At 32.3% G+C, this 11707-nt stretch overlaps 2 protein-coding genes across 6 annotated transcripts; both read right to left on the reverse strand.

The window, feature by feature from the left end:
- Positions 1 to 5990, reverse strand: LOC122714187 (monocarboxylate transporter 14-like). Of its 4 annotated transcripts, none has more exons than XM_043935325.1 (9): positions 5295 to 5990; positions 4806 to 4969; positions 3386 to 3586; positions 2643 to 2913; positions 2267 to 2511; positions 1334 to 1592; positions 801 to 1028; positions 346 to 540; positions 1 to 274 (listed from the first exon to the last, which is right to left on the reverse strand). In XM_043935325.1, exons 3-9 carry the CDS (start codon positions 3467 to 3469, stop codon positions 129 to 131), a joined length of 1428 nt encoding a protein of 475 aa, XP_043791260.1. In that variant the 5' UTR covers positions 3470 to 3586; positions 4806 to 4969; positions 5295 to 5990; the 3' UTR covers positions 1 to 128. The 4 variants fall into 4 exon arrangements, with proteins under 4 accessions (XP_043791260.1, XP_043791258.1, XP_043791259.1 ...); XM_043935323.1 differs by having other exon boundaries at positions 3386 to 3593; XM_043935324.1 differs by having other exon boundaries at positions 3386 to 4681.
- A 501-nt stretch (positions 5991 to 6491) lies between these two features.
- Positions 6492 to 11411, reverse strand: LOC122714188 (monocarboxylate transporter 2-like). 2 transcript variants are annotated; one of them, XM_043935327.1, is made up of 10 exons: positions 9612 to 11411; positions 9101 to 9227; positions 8861 to 9004; positions 8278 to 8405; positions 8131 to 8146; positions 7937 to 8071; positions 7509 to 7775; positions 7020 to 7175; positions 6756 to 6947; positions 6492 to 6691 (listed from the first exon to the last, which is right to left on the reverse strand). In XM_043935327.1, the coding sequence occupies exons 1-10, from the start codon at positions 9690 to 9692 to the stop codon at positions 6528 to 6530; spliced, it is 1410 nt and encodes a 469-aa protein (XP_043791262.1). In that variant the 5' UTR covers positions 9693 to 11411; the 3' UTR covers positions 6492 to 6527. The 2 variants fall into 2 exon arrangements, with proteins under 2 accessions (XP_043791262.1, XP_043791261.1); XM_043935326.1 differs by lacking the exon at positions 8131 to 8146 and having other exon boundaries at positions 7509 to 7794; positions 9612 to 10948.
- Between the last annotated feature and the right edge of the window lie 296 nt (positions 11412 to 11707).

The raw sequence follows: 11707 nt of genomic DNA on the forward strand, positions 1-11707 counted from the left end.
TTTAGAAATTATTTATATATAAATTTGAAAATTTGTTATTAATATCATGCAATTTCTTTATCTTTTGTCCCAAATGAAAATAATCATCCATAATCGATTAAATTATTAAATTAATAAATGTTTTTTGCCTATGCTTCAGTCATTTCTTCTCTTGTAGGATCTTTGCGAAATTTCCAAAGTCCTCCTATATACCATAAAACAACGCAAGAAAGACTTAAAATTGATGTGAAGTGGAGAGCACCGACGTAGCTCATCATCCAATCATGTACTAAACCTTAAAAATAAAATAAAAAATCATATTTAATATCTGTCCAATATTTATAAGAATTAAAAATATTTCTTTACCTATAAATGGGCCTATAGTAATAGATAAAATTCCATTGCAAACCATTTGCATTCCGTATGCAGCCGGTAGTCTCTCGAGAGACACATAATCAGGAATTATTAACGTTTGGAAGACCGCTTTTGTTCCTTTTGCGATCCCAATAATCATTGCGACACCTATCACCACCACATAAGTATTTCCCCAAGTTGACAATACTGAAACATTGAACGTAAAAATCATTGAAATGAATTTTATCTTAATATTTCGAAGAACTTGATAAATATATACATACTTTCTAATAGTACGTAAGATAAATACGATATAAAAGAAAAAAATTGATTCAAAAAAATTGATCCCACTCGTAATTTTGCAGATTACCATAAAGTTGAAATCAACCCACCCAGCAGATCGTAAATCGGTTGGCGTGAAGGGGTCGATTTCTCATTTTCGAATATTTTACGTTGCTTTTACGTACTGGTCCTTCCAATGGTGGATCCTATCAAGGAAACCACGTAAAGGTTCCTCGATGTCCAACCGGCCTTCTGCGCCAAAAATGGGACGCAGAGACGTCCGGTGATGTCCGAAATCGCTTGGATAGACATGACGGTGGCGATCGAGGTCCTTTCCAGTCCGGAAAGTTCGGTAAGAACGAAAGGTATCATTGTGTTAAAATTTGTTTCCGCGACTAAAGATACTCCCATACCTGTTCAAAAAGTGACTATTATTGTAAAATTATTTGTAAAATTGTGATTTATAGGCGACTGATTAATTTTCTATCTTCTTTCATTTTTCGACTGAACGTTTAATTATTGTGTACATAATACATTGTGTTACACTTTACTTTGCTTTGAGTGCTCTTATCTGTTTCACTCGACGAGTTGTCTACATACTTATCGTATATTTTTTTTATCAATGCACCATCGAAACCGTATCGATATTTATTCGTTGTTCGATTCTCGAACGAATCAAAAAATTATATTCTTATTTATCGAATTCTTTGTGAGTTACCTAAAATAATGGCTACGTAACGAGCATCCTTCAAAAGGGCAAGATCCATGTGTTCCATAATCGTTGCCCAAACTGATTTTTTCTCCTCTTTCACGTTTTCCACGTTCGCGTTCCTCTGTCGTTCACTCGACACGTTCCCTTTCTGTTCCGATTCTTCTTCCAATAATCGACAATTGGGATCGATACCATTCTCCACGTTTAATTTCACGGTAATTTCTTTCGCTGCGTCGGTGTCGTTGCCCTTTTTTATTCTTAAGATCTATCATAAATCAAATATCTAACAGTTAATCATTGCTACCTAACCTGCAATTTTAAAGACACACGTACGAACTACTTTGCTCACTGCTGGAAAGAAAGAAGTCTTACGGGACGGTATAGAGGGGTGCTTCGCTAGACCGTTTATCCCCACTTCAGACGCTTTGTTGACGATCCTGCCATTACACTCTACATAGTAGTAGAAGAATTATAATTTGAATATTCAAAATCGTAAAAATTATTTTCATTTATGAAGTTATGTTAGAATAATCATTCAAGACTGGAAGTTGAAATACTTTCGAAACTATCCATAATATTTCTTATTCCTATACATATAATTATTATGAGAAATAAATACATTTTTATATCATATCGATACGTTAGAATTCTCTCTAGATTCTATGCCTACGCTAATACACCGAGGATTAGTATACGTGACAAATACCATGAAATAAAAGTACGTGTGAAAATAGGCGTTTCCTTCCGAATTAACCAATCAGACACCTTTCCAACAATGAACAGTACAAAGGATATGTTTTAACTTGTATTTTCTCGCCGATAGATTGAAAGATATAGAAGAGAAAATATATCGTAATAAAAATATATCCACGTTAAAAGAATATCGTGCAGAAAAAGAAAAAAAAAAGAAAATACATTTAAAAATGTGATTAAACTCACTTGTTTCTCCTTAAGTGGTTTGAGAAGTGACGCTCCGATCAACGAGTGCATGGATATGGCAGAGAGGATCAAAAGAGTCCCGGTGGTCGCGTAATTTTCCAATAATTTCGCGATTAAAAGGGGCATCAGGATAGGTCCAAGGCCGGTTAAAGTGACCGACAGTCCCATGGCGATGTTCCTCTTCTTTTGAAAATACGTGTTCATAGCGAGATTCGTGGCTGGAAACATGATACCATGCCCAATACCTAGAAATTAATTTTTCACTTTTTTAGTTCTCGTTTCTCGAAAATCTCTTCTTCGATCTCTTCTGCGAAGATGAAAAAAAAATGGAAAAATGGAAAAAGACAAAGGGGCGATTCATACAGCAACTACTCACCCACGATAATGCAATAAGTGATGATAATGGAGGGCAAGGAGATTGCGTATGCAGCTGCACAGATTCCAATGATGACAATGAAACCGCCGAGAAACGCGACTTTTCTGAACGTGAATCTCTTCATCATTGGACCGCTTATCAGACCCAGGCTACATGTGATCGTACCATTCAGATGAACAATTAACGATGTTTGTGTGGCGGTGATATCGAGTGAAAAGAAACGTTCTCTAAAGATTAGACCGAAAGTTTGTTGTATCGGAAGTATCGCTAGCTGCAACATATTTATTCCGATGAGTCAGATTTGCATGTATTTATAAGCGTAAGTTTTTATTTTTGTTTTTTGATAAAAGAAACTGATAATATCACAATAACTTAAGCAAATAGTCGATATAGTTCTTCTTTATCGTTTTAATTAATCGTGAAATTAACCGTTCTTTTTCTAGTAACGCGAAGAAAATTTGAGTAGACCAGTTTCAAATATTTTAATCCTTCGAACATTATAACAAAATACAAAACTGTTTTGAAAATACAAAACTGTTTTGAATATTTGAAATACGTATAAATTTGTATACATAACAAATTTGTTGACAAAATATTTCTATATCTTTGTGTAATCTCCGGAATAAAAACACGAACGAAATTGTCGAGTGTTGTTTCAAAAAAAAAAAAAAAAAAAAAAAAAAAAAAAAAAAAAAAAAAAAAAAAAAAAAAAAAAAGAGGAAAAAAATAGAGAGGAAACTCACATTGATGATAGTGACACCGGCGACTATTATCCACGCCCATCCTCTATCAGTTTCACCGTGTGACATCTTATCGATCATGATCATGAGATTAGTGTTCCTCTTCTACATCCACGTTACAAGTTTCTTGTACGGAAGGATCATGCAGAAGGAGATGTCGTTCTGCCTTCGTTTCCTTCGCCTCGCCTTGAAGCCGGTGGCAGACTGCAAACTTTAACGTGTCGACCGAAATACAAAGGCGGGATTGGACAAATGATAAGATACGCTGCTCTAAGGTTGGATAAGTGTTAGACGTGTACGCCCACGCACACATATACGAGTAAGCAAATTGTTTACAAGTTCCGCGAACATAAATCGAATCGAGATGTTGAATCGTTCCAATGCTCGATCGTTTTTCGTTCTTGTTTTTTATATTGTTGTGCGTTAAACAAATTTCTTCTTATAAAAAGTTACGATCGTGTGTGTAAAATTGTATTTTGTTATTAAAAAAAATGAATATTGTTTTATCAGAAAAGAGAATTTAGAAGGATCGAATCGAATTATAAGTATTTATATAAGGTATAACAAAGCAAAAGATCATTTCGTTGATCATCTGAGACAGATTAACTTCTCTTTGATCTTTTCGTATTTTACCGATTGACAATGATATATCGATGCTTAATGGACTTTTGATTAGATAAAATTTAGATTAAAAGTATTAATCATGAGATATTAATTAAAGAGGAATAATTAGTAATTAGTTTTTTTAATTAGAATAATTGGGAAAATTTTATTCGAAAGAACGAATAGAAAATCGTATTGCGTATTCTTTAAATTTTATTTGTATAAATTATTTGAAATTAAATATTGATCATAAATCATAGGATTACATTGTACGATTTTCAAGATATACAAGCTGTAAAAGATAATATGAAATTACGCAAAAAGTTTTTGAGAAGTTACGAGTTCTATATTTAAAAGAAATTTATCTATAATTAAACGAAAAGAAAATAGAGAAACGATTAACATTCTAATCGCACGATATCACTATCATTACACTCAATAAGATAATCATTTTTTAATAATACGAATTCGAGTGATTTAAAAATTTCTAAATACAATTATATTATATATTTATATCTTTAATATAAGTATATTAAAAATGGTACACGTGCTTCAATTACAAAGGGACAAAGAATACGATATTGCGCCATGCCATTTTAAACCTATTGTTTAATAATGGTTTGATGACCCCTCTACACAATCCATCCAATTGAGTTAACATCCAACGTTAAATGTGAATGATCACTTGGATATTTTCTTTAAATTTCAGATGAACGATTATTTATAGCGGTGTATAATAACACTGATATGAAATTTCATTATCAACAAATAAAATACTTCGTTGAGTAATATTATAAAAAGAAAAAAGATATCTACTTACCAGATATTTATACGAGAAGATATAATATTCCATGATTGTCTAGTTTTTCAGGTTTCTATGACTTCTTTCATTTTATATATCTTTTGGTAATTTATTATCAATGATAAAACAATTTGACATGCCATATTAATTTTTCTTTTCAAAATATGATTATAATAATATAACTAAAAAAAAAAAAAAGAACAATATTTAATTTCCGTAAACTTTACGGAAAAAGATTTTTGATAAAGATACATGTTAATTAAAATTTTTTTTATGTTATGAAAATAAGCGATAATTATAAAATGTAATGCGAACGCGAATAAAAAATATTTTATTGAATACATGTGATTTCTGATATTCATAATACTGATATTCATTAAAATATTCATGAAGGCGATACTTTTCAATACATTTTATTATTCATTGTTCACGAAAGTGTTAATAAAATAATGTTTGCAATAAGAGACTAATATCTCGAAGAAATAAAAAAAAAAAAAAAGCACTTACGATGGAACGAAATCAAGATCGAGATCGAAATCGAAATTGCGATTCACTATTTATCATAGCCGTGTGAAAACATGCGTGGAAAAAGGAGGAAGATTAAATTACAAATTGATTTATATTTTTCTATCGCGTTGTATTTCACCGGAAAACAAGTGTTTTTCCATTCTCGAATTTTTCGGTCGATATCTTGAAACGTCGTAAAAATATGAGCAACGCTCCGAGCTGCGCACTGTTTGTGACTGACTCGATGAAGAGAAGCGAGCCGATAAAAACCGGCTTCGTGACTCGACTCCGGGCCGAGGCTGGTCTTTGACTTTATTTACGCGCGCCATCGCGGTGTCTGCGATCGACTTGTATACGCGAGATAATATTTCGAATAATTGTAGTATTAGAATCGAAGTATGCGTTTTGTAAATTTGTCCTTTTTTTCTTTTTTTTTTTTTCTTTTTTTAAGAAAAGGACTTCATCTCTGAAATAGTAGTTGAGTGTTGTTGATTTAAAAATAATTTTTTTTTCAATTTTTTCTTTTCTGTTTTCGTTTTACATATTACATGCAATTTCTTGAGAATTTGCAATTAAATAATGCACGATGATTGAATTAGCATTTATGATTTCAAGGAAAACTACGTGCGATCTTCCGTGGGAAATTTTACATTTGTAAATATATTTTTTTCGTTTTAAAATGTTTATTAATTATTTATTTTCTTTTTATTCTAATAGAAATTTTTTTTACGATGAAAAATATTCAAATTGAGAACGATGGATTGATAAAAACTTGAAAAGATTTTTCTTTTTAAAAATATCAAATATTACATAAATTTTATCGAAACAGAGTATGTTTTATATGAAGAATTGAAGGTATAAAAAAAAAATAGGTTTTATGGACTCGCGCTTCTTTTTTTTTTTTTTTTATTTGTATTCATTTATATAAAATAGAAGATTAATAATTGAATATTTTATATATATCACGAAATAAAATTTGATTTTAAATATAGGATCATACAAATTATACAAACTATATAAATTCGTATAAATAGTATGGTATGATAAAATATCAGGTACGCATCTTTGTCTAAAAATATTGTATATTATAATATTATATAACCCAAGATGGACATCGTAATATCTGTAACAGAATTATGAATCTCGAGAGAATTGAAATAAATTATACTATTTAAACGAAAACATACGTAACTAATGTTAGATATTATATCGATTTTAATAAAATTTAAACGTTCATTCCATCGATACATCTTGTGTTTTTTTATTTAAATCGGATTTTTCTTTTCTAAATATCTTGCATATAAACTCAATACTCCACGTAACGAACATGGCAGATATTATTAATGTCATCACGTGTATACAAATTGCATAACTTTTACTGGCATCTCTGATGTATCCTGTAAGGAAAAAAAATTATTATTCGATAATTTATCATGATTCTTATTATTATGTTAAACCTACCGATCAACGGACTCAACATTATGACGAATAAACCTTTAGATACCATAAACATCCCAAAGGCACTTGGCAATTTGCTCAAGGAACAGTATTCGGATACGGTGAGATTTAAATTCACCAAAGTTGCGCCCCGTAAAAATCCTATTATCACGAATATCACTATCAAAAATGTCCCTTTCGATTGCGTCACCATTACTGGAAACCAAAACACGATATTAGAAGAAATCAACGAGCGAATAAATAAAAGATGATTTCTCGCGAACGTACTCGATCGTCCAATCCCAACCAATATGGAAAACGTCCAGAATACGATCCTTTTTTTCAATCTTAATCTATCGAATATGGTTGGGAGTGTGAGTCGGGCAAGAATGTCGGTGAACGCAGTTATCGATAAACAGGAAGCGATCTCGGCTTTGTTCATTCCTATCGACCATCAAGTTCCTTCAAAAGGTCCCAAAAAATTCTAAAAAATAGGGCACACGGTGGAACGAAACTCGAGAAAAAAACGCGATAAACGAAATCCGCTAACAAAGTTCGTTCGATCGAAGTTTCTTTCAAGGACAAGTTTGTTGTTGATTGTCGTTTCTCCTTCTTCTTCTTAAGTTTTATGGCACGATCTTTGTCGCTCGTTTATCGCGTTTTTTCGAGTTTCGTTCCACCGCGTGCCGTAGCTAGGATGTTGCTAGGCTAAACACATCCTTCGCTACTCTACTAATATTTATATTTTCTAGAAATTTCTTTCTAAGAATCACTTACCTATACTGGACAAAAAGAACGGCGTCATCAGTTTGAAGTTGGACTCGGCTACATAATATAAGCTCAGACCGACGATGATGTTTATATACACACCATCCTTAAATAAATCCAGATCGAAAGTCTCTTTTATTTTTCGTAACAACTCGTTTTCTTTGCCGTGTTGCTTTATCTCCTCGTACGTCGCGGTATTGTTTTCGCAATCGTTCGTACCGTATTCGACCTTTTTCGTCGTTTCGGCATCATTTAACCGTAGTAACGTGTCATTCTCTGAGGAATTATTTACGGGCTGTAGAAGGAATTTTGTTCAACCATTTGAAAAAAATCTTATCACGTTTACACATGAGATAATTAAAAAAAGAAAAATGAAAAAAAAAAAGAAAAAGCGAAGTTAAAGAAATTAGAAACGTAAGTACGATAAAAAATCTTACCTTCCCAATGGGTTTTGAACTTTCGACTCGAAGCGGACGTAATAAACAAGCGCCTACGGTGGAGTGCAATGCCCATCCTCCAACGATTAACATCGCGCCACGAAATCCGTAAGCAGCCAAAAGAAGATGTATCAACTACAAGAGGAGGAAGAAATCATCGATATAACATAATTTTGCATAACTTATCTGTTCACCTATTCTGAAATCATTCTGGAACAAAAGATAGATTTATATTCGCAACGAGAACTAATTCATCGAAGTACTTAGAAAGATTATCAAACTGGCTCGATCGATAATTTTATTTTCGTTATCAGTAAAAATTATTTATTCATATACTTTACCTGAGGCACTATCATCATGGCCAATGTTGTGCCTGCCATAGAAAATCCTACGGCCTGTCCTCTCTTTTTGTCAAAAAATGTGTTCAATGCGACGAAAGATGCTGCGATCGCCAATCCAGTTCCTAATCCTAATACGTACATTAATTTTATTTATTTAACGATGAATAATAATGAATAATCGGTTAAAAATTAACGAAAATATTGATTTTACAATATTGAGGAAGGATGTTATATAACTCTAGAATACGAAAAATATTTTAACTAGACATCGAATATTTAGATTAGATACGAATGAACTATCGATAAGAATATTTTTACATATAAAAATATGCAAAAAGCTTAATTAAATCTTCGTTTTTTTTTTGAGAAAATCGAAAATATGTGAAATGAAGAACAATTCGTCTTATATTTTTTTTTCGTATTTAATAGACAATTATACATATTTTTGAAAATTTATTAATTCGATTAATTTTATTCTGTATGTATCTTCGACTTATTTTTTTTTTCTCTTTCTATCCGTTTGTACAAATGTTAGAACAGTTGCTCGTAAAAAATTTGTTCCAAAGGCTTATCACCTACTTACCTCCCAAAATACTATAAGTGCAAACGATATGGATCATGCTATTTGCCCTCGATGTCAATATCAATCCGCTACAACTTAAAAGAGATCCAAAGAAAGATACTTGTCGATAAGAGTACTTTTTCAATAAAGGTCCTACCAAAAGACCTAAATTGATGATAAAATAAATTTATATTAACAATAGAATGAATTGATATATATTGTTCGTTAAATTTATTATTATTATTATTATTATTTTCATACCGGAAAAATTGACGATAGCGTCGAGAATGCTCATTATCAATGATGCTTTCATTGAATCTATATCGAGCTCTAAGAAAAGATCGTGAAAGAGAAGGCCAAACGAGGGATCCAAGGATCTTAAAGAGAGCTGGAAAAATTTATAAAAATCACGCGTATTTCGATGTTTTCTATACGAGTTATATAAAAATATAGAAAATAAAAATAAAAACAAGCTGATAGATAACAACGATAATCGAGATATAAAAATTGGCAGATAACAAAGGATAGAAAAACAAGCTGCTAACACGTCAACGGAGCGTGGAAATTGTACGAAACGTAGAATTTCTTCGTTTAAATATGCACAACTCTTCTCAAACTTGCGATAAATAATCATATTTTCTGAATTGTGAAAAAAATTTTCACAAAATCGCGAAAAACAAATCGTTTCGATTCTTTGAATATCGAAATTATACATAAAAAAGAAAAAAAATCAAGACGAATAATTAAAAAACGAAACCGAGAGTTAACTCACCGAGATAAGGCTGCTTCCGAAACACACTAACCACCCCCAACCGCCATCGATTCCCTTCCTTTTCGCCTTTTCACAATTCATCGTGTTCCAATTTTTTTTTTTTTTTCTTTTTTTCCACCCGCGTACGAGCTCGTCGGACGAATTCGACGAAAGTGGCGCGCAAAAGTTGAGCGACACCGCGTTGATTATTCCATATCTCGATCGATTATGTCGCCGCCTCTTCCATTTCACCGTTCGCTCAACGTAATCCGCGGTGTATATCGACACCGGCGTTACTCTTCTTCGCCTCGATCGGGCACTGGCGAGTCACCTGGCGCGCGCGCACACGCGCGTTCGAGCCACGATCAGTAGTAGTTGATCGGGTCGCCCCTCTTCGTCCCACGGAAAAATACTCGTCGCGTCGTCCTTTTCTCCCGCCACGTTTTGTAAAAAAAAAAAAGAACTTTACAATATGAAATATTTATCATTGGAATTGTGCGCGTATCTCGTTATGTTTCAAGGAAGGAAGGAAAAAAAAAAAGTTGAGCAAGCTGCTACTAGATATTATCGATATTCTCGTAGGAGGAGGAAGGAGAAACATTCTTTTTTTTTTCTTCTCCAAGTGTTCCAAGGAGTTCATATAACGATGAATGAATATAGTATTTTTGTGCGCGTGTGTTTTATCATTTTTAACAATAAATTTTTAATTAAGTAATAAACATCGTCTAAATTCATTTTCATTATATTACAATTATTCCGTAGTGTGATTAATCGGTTCCATATTTAATCAACTAATACAATACAAATAATGACACACTCGTCGTCGTGCCAGTGCAGTGATTACATTTTACATCGATATAACGATCATCGATTCGGAATTGAAAGAAAGAGGAAAAAGAAGAAAGGAAAAAGAAAACGTTTATAGATATATATTCAAAGTTTTTTCTCGTTCACATCATCGCTTCTTCAACTTCTTTCGTTTATTTTAAATCGATGTTTATCACTTTATGTAATTTTTAACGCCCGATAGAATACGTATGCATATAAATAACCAACGAGTAACCAGTTTTCTCATTAAATGAAAAATTATTCGAAGGAAAATATTTAAGGCATAAGGCAAAATTGTGTAACTTTGTTTTTATTGTCGTCGAAGCGATCGTTGTAATTATAGCTCAATTATAGATACCGAGTTGAGAGTTCTACAATTTAAGCTTGACTATGCGCATATTTGTATCTAAAACGAAAAAACAGCGCCTTCGTTTCTCTTCTTTTTTCTTTCTTGAGAGAATTAATAATAATTTTTTTTTTTTTCACAAAATCGAAACGTTTACTTTATCACGAAATTATTTTTTTCTTTCTTTCGATTCGAAGATTTTAACCAGAATGCCATCTAGTTTAGATGAAAAATCGAGAATAAAAAACGATACAGTTTTTCGAGAATAAGGACATCGTTAAACTATTTTGTCAGAGATACAATATTCCTTCAATGACACGTAACCGCAAGAAATCGATCGCGAAAGATAAAACGTGTACGCGGGGGAAGATTTCAATTCGTTCTTCAATCGATTCGTAGAATTTTTTTTTTTTTTTGGTTAACTTAAGGAATCTCGAAGAGAAACGCTTCGATTCGTTTAGAGTTGAAAAAAAAAAAAAAAATAAATAATTGACGTTAATTCGATAAGTCAATAATTCGTTTCAAGGAATCTTTTAAAAAGCTTGTTATGAGAGTACGTTAATCGATCTTACGTTAAAAACTTGTTTCATTGAAAATTGATCGAGCAATCTTATAATATTATGCACAAACAAAAAGAAATCTTACGATGGCAAACGTTGTTTCGATGACCAACTCTGGTCTCGCGTGGTCGATACACTCGCTATCATCGCTATCTTCCTCCGCACGATTTCATCGAAGATAGTGCGATGATAATCATAATCGATAAAGACAATCTCGTTCGTAAAAAAAAAGGATCCCTCGCGCGATCTTCAACGTTCCCCTCTTGAACGTTTGAGAAAGAAAACTCGAACGTGTCACAATATCGAAATGATAGTGATTCGAACAACTAGGAGCTAACAAAATTATTATTTTTTTTTCTAAAACAATATTGCTTTCTAATATA

Source organism: Apis laboriosa, unplaced genomic scaffold (genome assembly GCF_014066325.1).
Source record: "Apis laboriosa isolate Shangri-la unplaced genomic scaffold, ASM1406632v1 scaffold28_cov147, whole genome shotgun sequence".
Classification (NCBI taxonomy): Eukaryota; Metazoa; Arthropoda; class Insecta; order Hymenoptera; family Apidae; genus Apis; species Apis laboriosa.

Bases quoted from the DNA above. Each gene is read 5' to 3' on its own strand.
- LOC122714187 (XM_043935325.1), bottom strand. From the start codon at position 3,469: ATGATCATGATCGATAAGATGTCACACGGTGAAACTGATAGAGGATGG. The intron at 2,914-3,385 runs GTGAGTTTCCTC...AATATGTTGCAG, and splicing joins CCGGTGTCACTATCATCAAT to CTAGCGATACTTCCGATACA. The intron at 1,029-1,333 runs GTAACTCACAAA...CTTTTTGAACAG, and splicing joins TTACGTAGCCATTATTTTAG to GTATGGGAGTATCTTTAGTC.
- LOC122714188 (XM_043935326.1), bottom strand. From the start codon at position 9,692: ATGAATTGTGAAAAGGCGAAAAGGAAGGGAATCGATGGCGGTTGGGGG. The intron at 8,072-8,277 runs GTAAAGTATATG...CTCCTCTTGTAG, and splicing joins CCATGATGATAGTGCCTCAG to TTGATACATCTTCTTTTGGC. The intron at 7,795-7,936 runs GTAAGATTTTTT...TTCCTTCTACAG, and splicing joins GTTCAAAACCCATTGGGAAG to CCCGTAAATAATTCCTCAGA.